Source organism: Pleurodeles waltl, chromosome 7 (assembly GCF_031143425.1).
Source record: "Pleurodeles waltl isolate 20211129_DDA chromosome 7, aPleWal1.hap1.20221129, whole genome shotgun sequence".
Lineage (NCBI taxonomy): Eukaryota > Metazoa > Chordata > Amphibia > Caudata > Salamandridae > Pleurodeles > Pleurodeles waltl.
The window spans coordinates 27,970,683-27,983,472 of NC_090446.1; the positions used below are offsets into that span (position 1 = coordinate 27,970,683).

A 12,790-nucleotide genomic window follows, 5' to 3' on the forward strand; every position below is an offset into this window, starting at 1 on the left:
GGTCCTAGTGGTTTCACGTCCTCCAGGTCAGCGCTGCTTGCAATGCCGCCCTGGGGATTAGGAGTCCCCATCCGGCAGCCTTTCCATGGCAGTGTGAACTGTCATGTAAAGTCTGGCATAATTGGTGACTTGGGGGGCTCCTGGGGGCCCCTGCACTGCCCATGATCTTGACATGGGGAGTGCAGGGGCCCCATGCTCAGCCCCATTGCGTATTCCACTGCCCGAAATACGGGCAGTGGAATACGCAACAGGTGCTGCTGCACCCACCTCACCGCCACATTGGCACCGGCTCCTAATGTTGAGGCCCTGGTCACCGCAGGGCCGGTGGGTGGAAACACTGTTTCCACCTGCCGGCCATGCGGTGAAGTCCTATTAGGGACGGCGGTGTTCAGGCCGCACCGGCGGCCTGTGGGCATGAAGAGTTTGACCAAAACAATGTGCAAAATAATATAAAGTGCTTGTGCACTGCTTTGATTTTGAGTTACAGGGGCATAAGGAGAGATCTCTGTACCAAGTACACTGTGTGGGAAAAGCCACCCCAAAATGAATTAAACTTAGCCTGACCAAGGTTAAAAGGGGACATACTGCTGAACTCTCGAACCAGGCTAAATAAGGTTCCATGGAATCTGTGGTTGAAATCTGGCAATACGATTCAAAAGACCTCAAATTAAGCACACCTTGGAGTCTCAAGGTCAAAATATGCTCTCTAAAGCATAATTTTACGGCTTATTTTGCAATACTCGGCAAGGATTTGGAGTCTGTGAACATAGTTTCAAGCCGCAGCTTTTGAAAGGACTTTTTTAAGTAGGATCCTATATGAGTGGGCCAGTTGTAAGCAGTCAGACAGACAGTCTTGGACCAAAGTAGCCTCTGGATTTCTCCAGCATCTAATCCACAGTGGGAGTGGAGAGACAGCAATTAAATTCTCTAGGTAATGCAAATCCAGTTCCTCATGACATATAATATTAGTCACATTAGTAGAGTAATCTATGTGCAAATTTGTTCTCAATGTGTTGTAAAGAATCAGCGTTGCCATGACCCCACAAACTCACACTATACATGGCTGCCGTTAGGCATTTGGTATTATAGAGAGTCACCATCTGTGGTATAGGTTTATGGCTTAGTTTATGGGCAAAATAGAAATTTGCCTCAATATTCCTTTCCAACTGTTGGGACTTCAGATGAGAATTCCATAGGAGGGAGGAATTTAGATGCATGCTCAAGTAACAAAATCCTTCACCTTAATGAGGGTATGGCCACCTATTTTAAAAAGTTCAGAATTTGTGTTCAAAGGGCCACATGTCATTGTGTAAGATTTTGCAAAATGTATCTTCAAGTCAAGGTCCTGCATAAAAGATAGAGAGAGGTCTAACAGGCCTGGAAGGACATTTGCAGTGTGTGAAATTAATACTGCATCATCGCATATAATAGGACTGGAAGCTGTCTCTGACCGATCCTAGGGAAATCCTTCTCATGGCTAAGTAAAAAAATTGTAGCGCTCATTAGTGTATAGTAGGATTAACAAAGGGGCTAAGATACATCCTTGTCTTACTCGTCGTTTAGAGGGAATTGGGCGTGTTCTCCCTCTGTTTGGGCCGTACCTCACGAACAGGCTAAAATCCGTGTGTAGGTGTTTGATTGGATTTAACAGTTTTGTGTCAATACCCAGAGATTCCACTTTCTGCCGGAGCTTCCCTCTATTTACCAAATCAAAAGCACTGGAAAGGTAAATGAATGCCATATGGAAGGCTTGTTTTTTAACTGTTACATATTTACTAAGGATAAGCTGTAGATTTAAAACTTGGTCTAATATACTTAGAAATGGCCTGAAACCATACTGAATAGGGGAAAAAATCTTTTTCCCATGATTCACTCCTCCAGTCGTGAAAGAATAATTCTTCCTAGAATTTTAACAGTGGAATCTCTGAGTGAAATAGGCCTATAACACATTGGATCCTGCTTACTTCCTATCTTAAAAATTGGAATTATAGTGGTAATTTTACTAGAAGGAGGGATGTGGGACATTGTCACGCTTCTCAGAACATTTGTGACTAGAGTTTTAAATAAATCCACAGGGACTTTGTAAGGCCCCGGCGCTTTCCCTACCTTGGAACGATTAATTGCTGCTCTTGTACATCAGTGGGGGGGTCTAATGAGTTTAGTTCCACGCTATTTGGGTTTGGGCCATTGGTCCCTACATGGGTTTGTTCGTTTTCCTCCTGGAAGACCCTTTCATAGTTTTGTACCCAGACATCCTTTGGAATCAAACAGTCATCCCATTCAACATTTTGCTCAGAGAAATAAGGGTGATTTACCACCCCCCAAAACTTGGAAGTGCCTTCAGTTGGGAAGCAGCCATAGGATCAGACCAAGCCTTATTTCTAATTTCCGTTTTCCTCTGTTCCACTGCAGCTTTGTGCTGGCTCCTTGCCCTTCTAATTAAAACACGAGTGAGGAACTTCTTTTAGGGATTTTTTAAGGTGAGGGTGAGCAGCCATACACGTGGACTTAAACCAACGCTGTACTGCTGGAGCCGGTTTTGTCCTATCACAAACCAAGGCGCTGCACAACTGCTCGTATTCATGAACTATAAGCCTATTATTTGATCCGGTGGCTAGGCAGATATCAATCGATTCCAGCTTCTTTTTAATAATTTTATGATTAAAACCCAATTGGTCCATCTTTTCCTATTTAATACGCTTGCCCGTATTTCTGTTAAAAATGAAGTTGCCGGTCCTGTCCCTTTTCTTAGCACCTGATTTGGTATTATAAACTAAGTTAATACATAAAGGGTTATGATCACTGGCGCAATGGAGGATAGCCTTAAATTCAAAAATTAAATTGGAGTTGGCAGAACTAATAAGGATAACATCTATAAATCTTCCTTTACAATTTCCTGTGAATGTAGGGATTTTCTGCATGCTTTGTAGCCTTACCTCACTCGTAAACATAAGATTGAATTTATCAATAAAGGAATTCAGCACATCCCCTGCTTCTAAGTATCTGAAATGGGTTAATATTTCATAGCCCTCTGAAGCGAGACTGCACCATTTTATATCTCCTACTTGACATAAAGGCATATTAAAATCTCCTAACCAGAACATAATTACATCATTATCTTGAAGCCAGGTTGAGGAGTCAAGAAAGTCCACTGCATCCTCAACAATTTTCTTTAGGGAACCATAAGGGGCATTTTTATAAACGTTTATTAAAAGGATGGCTTTACTCCCCGCAGTCATTAATAAAACAATCATGAAGTAAGAAGAGGCCCATACTAATGATTCCCCTGTCCTGTATAAATTCAAGGAGACGAGGACAGAAAGACCCCTACTGGACCTGCCTGCTGTAGATGGAATCGCCGGTTGGTATAGGTTTAGAAAACCATTCATATACAAGGGGACAGTTGACCAAGTCTCCTGAAAGCAAATAATATCATATGAGAACACAAAGTTTAGCCAATCAGATTTTTTGAATTTAAAACGGGCTCCCGCAATGTTCCAGCTAATCAAGAATAAAGGTTTAAAACTTGTTCTGGGGTTTAACTCTTCCAGTAAGGGCAAGGTCACGTGGCTGTAGGGTCAGGGCACACATTGTAGGGGAGGTACTTCTTGAATTACTTCTCCTCCTACACTCCTTAAAGCTTCCCTACCATGAGGGGGTTCTTCACCAGTCCATCATTTTCATCCAGTGACTCAAAACGATTCTCAGTGGGAACATTGACCTGAACTAGAGGGTTTTGCTAATTTTGTGGCACCTTTGAGCTAACTAAGGATAGAACAGATAGGTCATAATAATGGATGAGCAGATGCACCTTGATCCCTCATTTGGGCCCTGCCAGATGGCGCAAGATCTCCACCAAGCATCTCACCAACCTAGGGTCTTTACAATTTAACATCACTCAGTCTCTCTTGGTGGATTGCCTCAAAGGGCTAACCCAGTTCACTCTGCGAGCAAAAAGAATCATATTGTTAATGTCCACCGGATAGCTTGATTTGACCCTCAGCCAGTGTGCAGACTTTCTTATCAGGGCAGTTATGTTCTCTTTTGTGCCCTCTGTCAAAGAGGGCACATTTTCCATTACCAGAACGAGCGTCTGGCGATCAGGAGGTAGGAGCAAAACCTGTTCTGAGTTAGCTTTTGTATTAAAACGAAGAGGGTCTTTTTGGCACCAAGAATAAGACTGAGTCTGATTTACTAAAGTACAGGATTGATCTGGATGTGGGAACCTAGAACAACGTCAGGCTGTATGTAAACCAGGCACCATGGGGCCTGGGTTGTGCCTATTGGTTTCTGCTCTTGATGAGACGGCCAGGTTGTGCGTGTCACCTCACAAGGGTAACTCTAGAGTGATTAAATTCCCACATATTAATGGCGCAGGATTGGTTGTTATAGGAAATAGAGTAGCCAAGTTTGCGTGCAAGCATTCCATCTTTTCGGAAACTAGTATGATAAGTTTCTCCTGCAAAGTTGTACAGAACGCTTTTAATATATGATCAAGTTTATTGCAAAAATCACTAAAAATACCTTTTCCCGTTTCAACACTCTTCAACGTGTCCTCAATCACTTGGGCATTCTTAGTTTCACTTACTAGTGAATGAGTAGTGCATTCCTTTTTTCCTACTGTAGTTGACTGATTTTTTGCTCCCGGGCTACTTTTCTCATGTTGCACAATTGCCTTCCTCGTCCCCATTTTGAATTATAGTACTAATGTGCTTTTTTGCCCCACACAGTGGGAAACGTCCCAAAAGCAAGAGGGAAAAGAGGGGGAGCCAGGCCTCTTTCGGCCGATGAAGGACAAAGACGGGCTTGGTCTTGGCCCGGGCACATCCCACACTGCAAGACTGTGGCACAGGATTTGTGGCCGCCGGGTTCCCGCCTCCTCCACTCCCACTGGATAGCCTGGGGCTTGTGGTCCTGCCCCCGTGTCACAGAGCTTTTAGCAAGCACGTCCCAGACTGCAAGACTGCGGTGCAGGACTTTTAGCCACTATGTTCCCACTTCCCCCACTCCCGCTGTATAGTCTGGGGCTTGTGGTCCTGCCCCTGTGTCACAGCGCTTTCAGTAAGTGTGTCCCGTGCTGCAAGACTATGGCGCAGAATTTGTAGCCACCGGGTTCCTGCCTCCTCCACTCCCGCTGGATAGTCTGGGGCTCGTGGTCCTGCCTCCGTGTCACAGAACCTTCAGCAAGCATTGGAGAAGTAAAGCATTGACCAACATCCCTTGCACTAAAGTACAACAGATACGTGATCAGTCAAAATGCCATTACTCACAGCCCAAAGCAGAGAACGAACGAAGTGGGAAGAGCCATTGCTTCATGCTGTATATTGCAATGGGTGGAAATGAAATAAATTGCCATTGAACGTTACAATAGATTAAGAGAGCTGAGCAAAAGCCCCTCTACATTTTATTATTTTCTTTTTATACATGGTTGGTGAAACAGTTAAAACTGTGTCTAGCCTACAGATACTGGTGTGTTGAACAATACTGTCATCCCTATGTCTTGGTGGTTTCCCTGCTTGCACTAGCTTTAAAAATGCTCTGCCAGGCAGGAGCAAACTTGTAATTTGTTTCCCTACCTACACTGATGTGGGCAGGGAAACAGATCAACAGAGGGAGCAGCATACATCGCTTCTCCCTGCAGGGAGGAGCAGTGCTGGCACCTGGAGCATTAAGGGAAGTGGCTGTTGCTGCAGGGGCCCTCGGACTCCCCCTGCAGTTGGTGGGTATCCTGGTTGAACACCTGTGTACTCACCTTAAATTGATGTGCTAAAGTGCATATGCTCTCTCACTAAAAACCTGGTCAGATTGGCTCCTACCCAATTGTCATGTTCAATTTACTTGTAAGTCCCTAGTAAAGTGCACTAGAGGTGATGAGTACCTGCAAATTAAATGCTATTAGTGGGCCTGCAGCATAGCTTATGCCACCCACATAGTAGCCCCTTAACCATGTCTTAGGCCTGCTACTGCAAGACCTGTGTGTGCAGTTTCCCTGTCACTTCAACTTGGCATTTAAAACTACTTGCCCCTTACCCCTACGGTAGGCCCTAGGTAACCCATAGGGTACGGTGATTTGTAAGTTAAAATGCAGGACATGTACTTATGTGTTTTACATGTCCTGGTAATGGAAAACTCACAAATTTGTTTTCCACTACTGCGAGGCCTGCTCCTCTCACAGGCCAGCATTAGAACTGCCCTTATGTACTTTTAAGTGGTAGATTCTGATCTGAAAGGAGTGACACTGTCATGTTTAGTATAGCCGCAATGGTAGTAGAAAATCCTGCTTACTGCTGAACTTAGATTTAATAATATTATTTCAGAAATGCCACTTTTAGAAAGTGGGCATTTCTCTGCACTTACTGCCATCTGTACCTTACAGCCTGTCTCCAAACCACGTCTTGTCTGTGCTGGTTGACAACTCTCCTTGTGCATTCTACCCAGACAGCCATGAACACAGGATACTCAGTCACATCTGCATTTATCTGCATACTTATTGGGTCTCCCTAGGCAGGAAGGATGGAGGGGCTCTCACTTACACTTCAAAGGCCAGTGTCCTGCCCTCACACAAATGACTAATAACCCCCCACAGGGATCCTGGCAGACAGAACTAGGCTGAAAGGGGAACTTGTGTACTTCAAAACCACTGTTTGAAGTTTCTGCCACTTCAAAGCCTTTTTTGGGTTTATATACTGGGTCTCTGACCCCATCAAATCAGACACTTCTGGGTCTATACCTGAACTCTGTGAGAGGGACTGCTTGTCTGTCCAAAGGACTCATCTGGACTGCTTTGCTGAGAAGGACTGCTGCCCTGCTTGTTGCCCTACTGCCTTTTTTTCCTTTGACTCTGCTGGAAGGACTCTACCTTCCCCAAACCTGCTCTCCAAGGGCCAACAAAGACTTCATCTACTAGCTTCTAGCTAGTTCACTGACTTCAGCGACTCCAGCACCAAGTTCAGCGACTCCAAAACCGACACCACTGCTGAGGCCTCACCGCTGCCTGCTCCAACTCTGTGATCCTCGTTGCATGCAACAACTGTTGCCTGCAATGCAAGTCTGACATCACTACAATGTGGCTGACCTTCCACAGTGTGATCACGGCATTCCAAAGGCGAGTCATCATGTCTTGACTGAATGGATTCATCGACCCCACCAGGTCATAAGGAACCAATGCCTCGCCACCAAGGCCTTAACAGCTCCCCTGCAACCGGACAGAACTGACGCCTCACCTAGCCTGCCTCGCAATATAGAACCAACACCTCATCTCTACAAACCCATGCAACAACTTTGTTTATTTGTTTTCAAAGTTACAGTGCCTGGGGTTGCGGGTAACTCTGTGACAGGCGCCTGTGGCGTTGGACTGTTGGGAACGACTTCATCAACGATGTCATGATATCCCTGGTTAAAGCTTTTGTGTTTATCAGTTTGCTTGTGTACATTGTATTATCATTAGTTTGACCTTATTTTATTCAGATACATATTTATTTTTCTAAACCTGTGTGGTGCATTTTGTTGGTGTTTTCACTGTGTTAATGTATGAGTTATTGCACAAATACTTTACACATTGCCTTCTAAGTTAAGCCTGCCTGCTCTGTGTCAAGCTACCAAAGGGTGAGCACAGTATAATTTGGATTGTGTTGTGACTTACCCTGACTAGGATTGTGGTCCCTACTTGGACAAGGTTGTATACCCCTGCCAACTAGAGATCCAATTTCTAACACAAACCCTTGAATGCTGAATATACAGTCAGAAAATAATGAAGAGCCCTCAGCTAATATGATTCACAATTTGAAAAAATATACTATTAACGATTGAGAGAGATCATTGAAAGGGACTGATAAAATCAAATCAGATCTCTCAATGGGTGAAAATCAAGAATCTATACAAAAGGTTCAAAAAGATAATGAGAAGTTTGAAACCATTCGATCAAAAAAGGTCAGAAAATTTCAAACCAACAATACGGACTACAAATCTGGGATGGTTTATACATTTCCCAGGAGGTTTTATAATGTGAGGACACACCAAATTCAGATTTGTTTACTGTAGTAGACAGGCGCTAATATTAGCTGATGATAGCTGTGATGTGAGTTCTGATATGTGAGTTCTGACCATGAGGCGTATGTGGATGAACTGTTCACACCACATGTATGTAAACATATGTCTTGTTCAGAGAAACTTTGAATGAGGTGACAGAACAGGAAAGGGAGATCACTGAATGCAACACGCAAATCGCAAAAGATATTTGTAAACTAAAAAGAGAAAGGAGTCAAAGGACTTTACATACTTTAACTGGATTAGCACGGAATGCAATGTGGATGAGATGATCATGATTGCTGAATTGTAAGGTGGAATATTAGACCGTGCTTTTAGGCAACTCCCAAAATGTTTTCACCAAAAACCACTTGATAATTTAGACATCTTTCAACAAGTAGTGGTATCCGATTTGAAGAAACTGAGTTCTAGTAGGAAAATAGAGTAAAAATAGAAATAACCTAGGTGTTTGAGAGAAAGTTAGAATGTTTTTTTTTGATGATCTGATAATCAAGCTGTAGAACAAAGGGGAAATGTTATGTTGTGGCCAAAAAGAATGTACTTAGATGAATCCAACAGACAATACAATAACTTGGATGTTATGAAGGGACCACAACGCAACATGTCAATAAAGTCAATTTGAGATTTTGTTGAAGCACTCAGCAATTTGGTAGAATTGTTTTTGTGCAGGAAGGACCAACTTCTTACACAAAACAATCCTTAGAGGCATCTTCCCCCTTATGTGTGCGATGCAGAATGCAGTGTGCATATGAAGAGGAAGTAACGAGAAGAAATACAGATATTTTTACCTGTTAAGGCTCAGTGGGGAAGGCATAGTATGTTGACTCATTCTCAGGTTTACTAGCTTGAGTATATTTGGGACTGTGGCAAAATCCACGGGTGAATGCATGGGAACATCCATGCTCTACCATGGACAGCATCCAAGACACAATATAATATCACATAGCTCGAGGGGCTGCATTGCGGTACATTTTCTTTACAAAGCAATACAAGTCGATGGAAGCAAATACCAACTAACACTTTGCATCATGGCTGTGCCATGGAATGGTTCAACCGCAACACAAAATATTAGAGAATCTCAGTCTGTCTTTCCAAAATATCATCTGCAGGCTGGGGACCTAAATTCTTACTCATCACATTAGATGTTCCATCTTTGTACATAAACATCAGACATGAGAATCTGATGAGGGCCAGGGAGTAATATTTGAGGGCAAATAATATCTAGTTTTCACATCATATCAGAATGATTTAAAAAATGAATAACACATCTAATAAACAGTGTCTTACAGAAAATATTTTTCTCTTGGTGAGAGAATGTTTACTGCACTAGGCACCTGGTTTGCTCCCAGTAACTCAAACTTCCTATGGACTGGTCAGAGGAGAAGGTAGCCTGGAGTAATTCCCTGTCTGCATACACTGAGCACATAGTTCTCTGGTTATGGTTCATCAATGATGTATTTATACTTAAAGCTTTCAACTTTGTAACAAAACTTAATCAGATTGAACTGAATTTACAACTTAACAGTACTATGAGTAAACCAGAGATTACATTTCTGGATGAGAAATTAATGATAAGAGAATGTGCTTTACAAACCACACTATTTAGGACAGATTCCGTGAAGAAGAGTACTTTGAATTTTAGGAGTTCTTAGACCACATCCCTCAGAACCACATCCCATACAGGGTATACTTGGGAGCTAAGAGACATTGTAGAGAGAGGTGCTTCATGAGGACGAAAGGAAACTGATCAGGACCACTGTTAAGGAAAGGGACACATGAGAATCTTTTGAAACATTCCTAGGAGATGGTAAAACATTGAACAGGGAGAACCTCCAGTTTCAGAATGAGGACAAAGGGTAGAAAGAATGCAACAATAGTTTTATGATCACTTATTGAAGGCAACATTTGCATATCATAAGCTGAGGCAGGGGAAAGGAGATGGATAACCATCTAGTGAGACAAATCCCTTCAAAATCAGTTGGATCAAACTTTGCTGAGCTGCATGAAAGTAATGAAAACGCATTACATTATTTGAGAGAATAACAGAAAATTAATTTTGAGGAAAGCCCTCTTAAACTAGCAGGTTTAAAGATGAGGGAAGAACTGGCATCATATTTTAGTGACTGAACTCAGATGAATTTGCTTTCCTCTTTAGCATTTTTGAATAGTTGTTTTTAATATTTCTTTTATATATAAATTTTTCTCTCAGTTGTTGGGAAAGCTGAACAATCTTTATTTCCAGACATTCCACCATTTCCAAAACTTTAATAATATCTTTGCTACCTTTGTCTTTCCTTATTTGCATTTTTATGAATCTAATATTTAGGAAACCTCAAAGAATACCTACTGTCAAAATGACTAATTGCTGTTAGTAACCCTTCACCAAAATGTATTATTTGAAGAAAATCGGTCATTCCTTTTTTCCTTTTTTAAAGTAGTGGGCAGTTTTGAAAGCAGGTATATTAAATTTCATTTATGGAACAATTCAACCATCCCTATATTGCCAACATTTCCAAGAGACTCACATAAAACAGCAGCACTTTTATTGAGATGGCCATTTTTTGTGTATTCCAGCTCTTCCTCGTTGATACATCCAGCCAGGTCGCAGCACTGAAAACGAGAGTAGCTCCATTTGCATCAGTCAAATCAGAGTGCTATCATGGTGCAGCTTCGTGTGCGTCTGGACGCAGTCTGGTCACGAGAGACAGATCCTCAGGCACAGTCTCTGAGTAAAGACGTCCACTCTATTCATTGCACCTAGGACGGACTTTTACCCTTCAAGACAAAGAAATGATGCCACCATGGGATATAGTCTATCTTACCTTTACTGTGATTGCGTTAGTCTCAGGACTATTGGGAAACATGTTCATCCTCTCTGTGAATTTCATTGGATGGATCAAGCGAAGAAGTGACCTCAGTTCCTGTGACCTCCTTATCTGCAGTCTGGCGCTCTCCAACCTCTGTCACGTGGGATTATATTTTGTGATTAGTATCAATTTCCTTCTCTCCCTGAAATTTTTTTCCCTGGATACTAGCATATCTTGGATTTATGGTGCAATGCTAGCGTTTCGTTGCTGCAGCCTCTGGTTCTGCACCTGGTTCTGCTTGTACTGCTATGTGAAGATTGAGACCTTCACGCACCCACTGGTGCTCCGACTGGTGACGAGATATCTGAGGAGCATGCAGTGGCTGCTTCTGGCATCTGCATTGGTTTCCCTGGCCATCTGCCTCCCCTCAGCATCCAATTATGAGACCCAACCAGCAAACCATAACCTGTCTGATAATTCAGTTTTGGCAAACAGAAATGCCCTGCACAATGCTTCTTTGAACATCCTAGGCCTTCTGCTGATTTTTAGTGAAATGAACAGTTCTTACTCCACCCATACAATGTTTGTTTTTTTAATATTCCTGTCCTTGGGTGTAGCAATCCTAATCATACTCTGCAGACACATGAAACGGATGAGGGTAAATGCAGACAGCTTCAGGAACCCAAGCCTGAAGGCTCACCGTGGTGCAGTGAAAACAATCACGCTTCTCCTCCTTCTATACTCTACATACTATGTCCTTCAGATCGTGGCGTTTTCTCATTATTCACCGAAGACCCTGGAGATATTATCTAACTTTGCGAATCTTTACGTTCCAGTCTTTAACTCAATAATCCTAATCCAAGGGATCTCAAAACTGTGGAAGACTCTGACTGAGATGTCTCATCCTGCTTTGTGTTGTGGGAGAGAGCGAGTCTAGAGTTCTCCCCAGTTTTTATCACAAATACATTTATTGTCTCTCAAAAATCATGAGGTTTCTTTGGCTTTCGATGGTGCAGATAGGCATAAAAGCAAAAATAAAATAACATATATACATAGAATATGCTTTGGTATATAGTATAAAAACAAAGCAGCTAATATGTGTGTAGACTGCATTGAAATTGTTAAAGAAGGAGTGTGAATTTCTGATGTGTTTGTGAAAATAGCATCCTATTTTTTCTGCTTATGCAATGTAAAATGTAGATGACAATATAACAAAGTATGTTTGTTCTATTAACATTACGCTATTATCCCTGGTGGTAGTTTATGTCACAGTAAGTAAAGGATTTCATGATCAGATTTGATTGTTCTGATTTGATTGTTTTCATGTACACCTGCACATTAAAGAGAAGATGCTTCCCCTAAAAGGTACAATATCATCCTCCAGTTTCTCGTGGTATGCCTTAGCACTTTTGATTTTGATCAATTCCTCAGTATGGCATTACTCTAAGACCACACCTACAATCATGGCTGCCCAGTGAGCATTCCCAACTACTGAGTCCTATCCAGGCTGCTTGGCCTTTATCTTTCTGCTTAACTCTGGTCCAGGCAGCCCCTGACATGCCTAGGGCACTCTGAAGAAAAGGAGGGATATCAGCCTTATGCAGTACTGTTTTCATGGAGTGAGAGTAAAGCATGAATGGCACTGATGATAGGATGTTATAAAATATTTTCATACTAACCCTCCTGAGTTTGAAAATCCGGTGGTTACTACACTTTGATGACCTAATGAAGTTCTACATCAAGAAGGGCTCATTCAACAAATTCCCTTCATTCATGCACCAGTGATTAAAAGTCTAAGCTCAGTTATGTTATGCGTTGGGTCTCATTGTGAAACAGTTGCCGAAGCATAGCAGGGTATGCTGCACACTGTGAAATGGGAAGTGTTACAGAAACAATGCTATTTTCTAGAAGCACTATAGGTACTAGTCAAAGGTAGC

The 12,790-nt window shown here is 42.3% G+C and overlaps 1 protein-coding gene across 1 annotated transcript; it reads left to right on the forward strand.

Moving 5' to 3' along the window:
- Window positions 1-10,908: 10,908 nt before the first annotated feature.
- Window positions 10,909-11,790, forward strand: LOC138246761 (taste receptor type 2 member 7-like). Its single transcript, XM_069201521.1, has one exon. The coding sequence runs from the start codon at window positions 10,909-10,911 to the stop codon at window positions 11,788-11,790; it is 882 nt and encodes a 293-aa protein (XP_069057622.1).
- The last annotated feature ends 1,000 nt before the right edge of the window (window positions 11,791-12,790 follow it).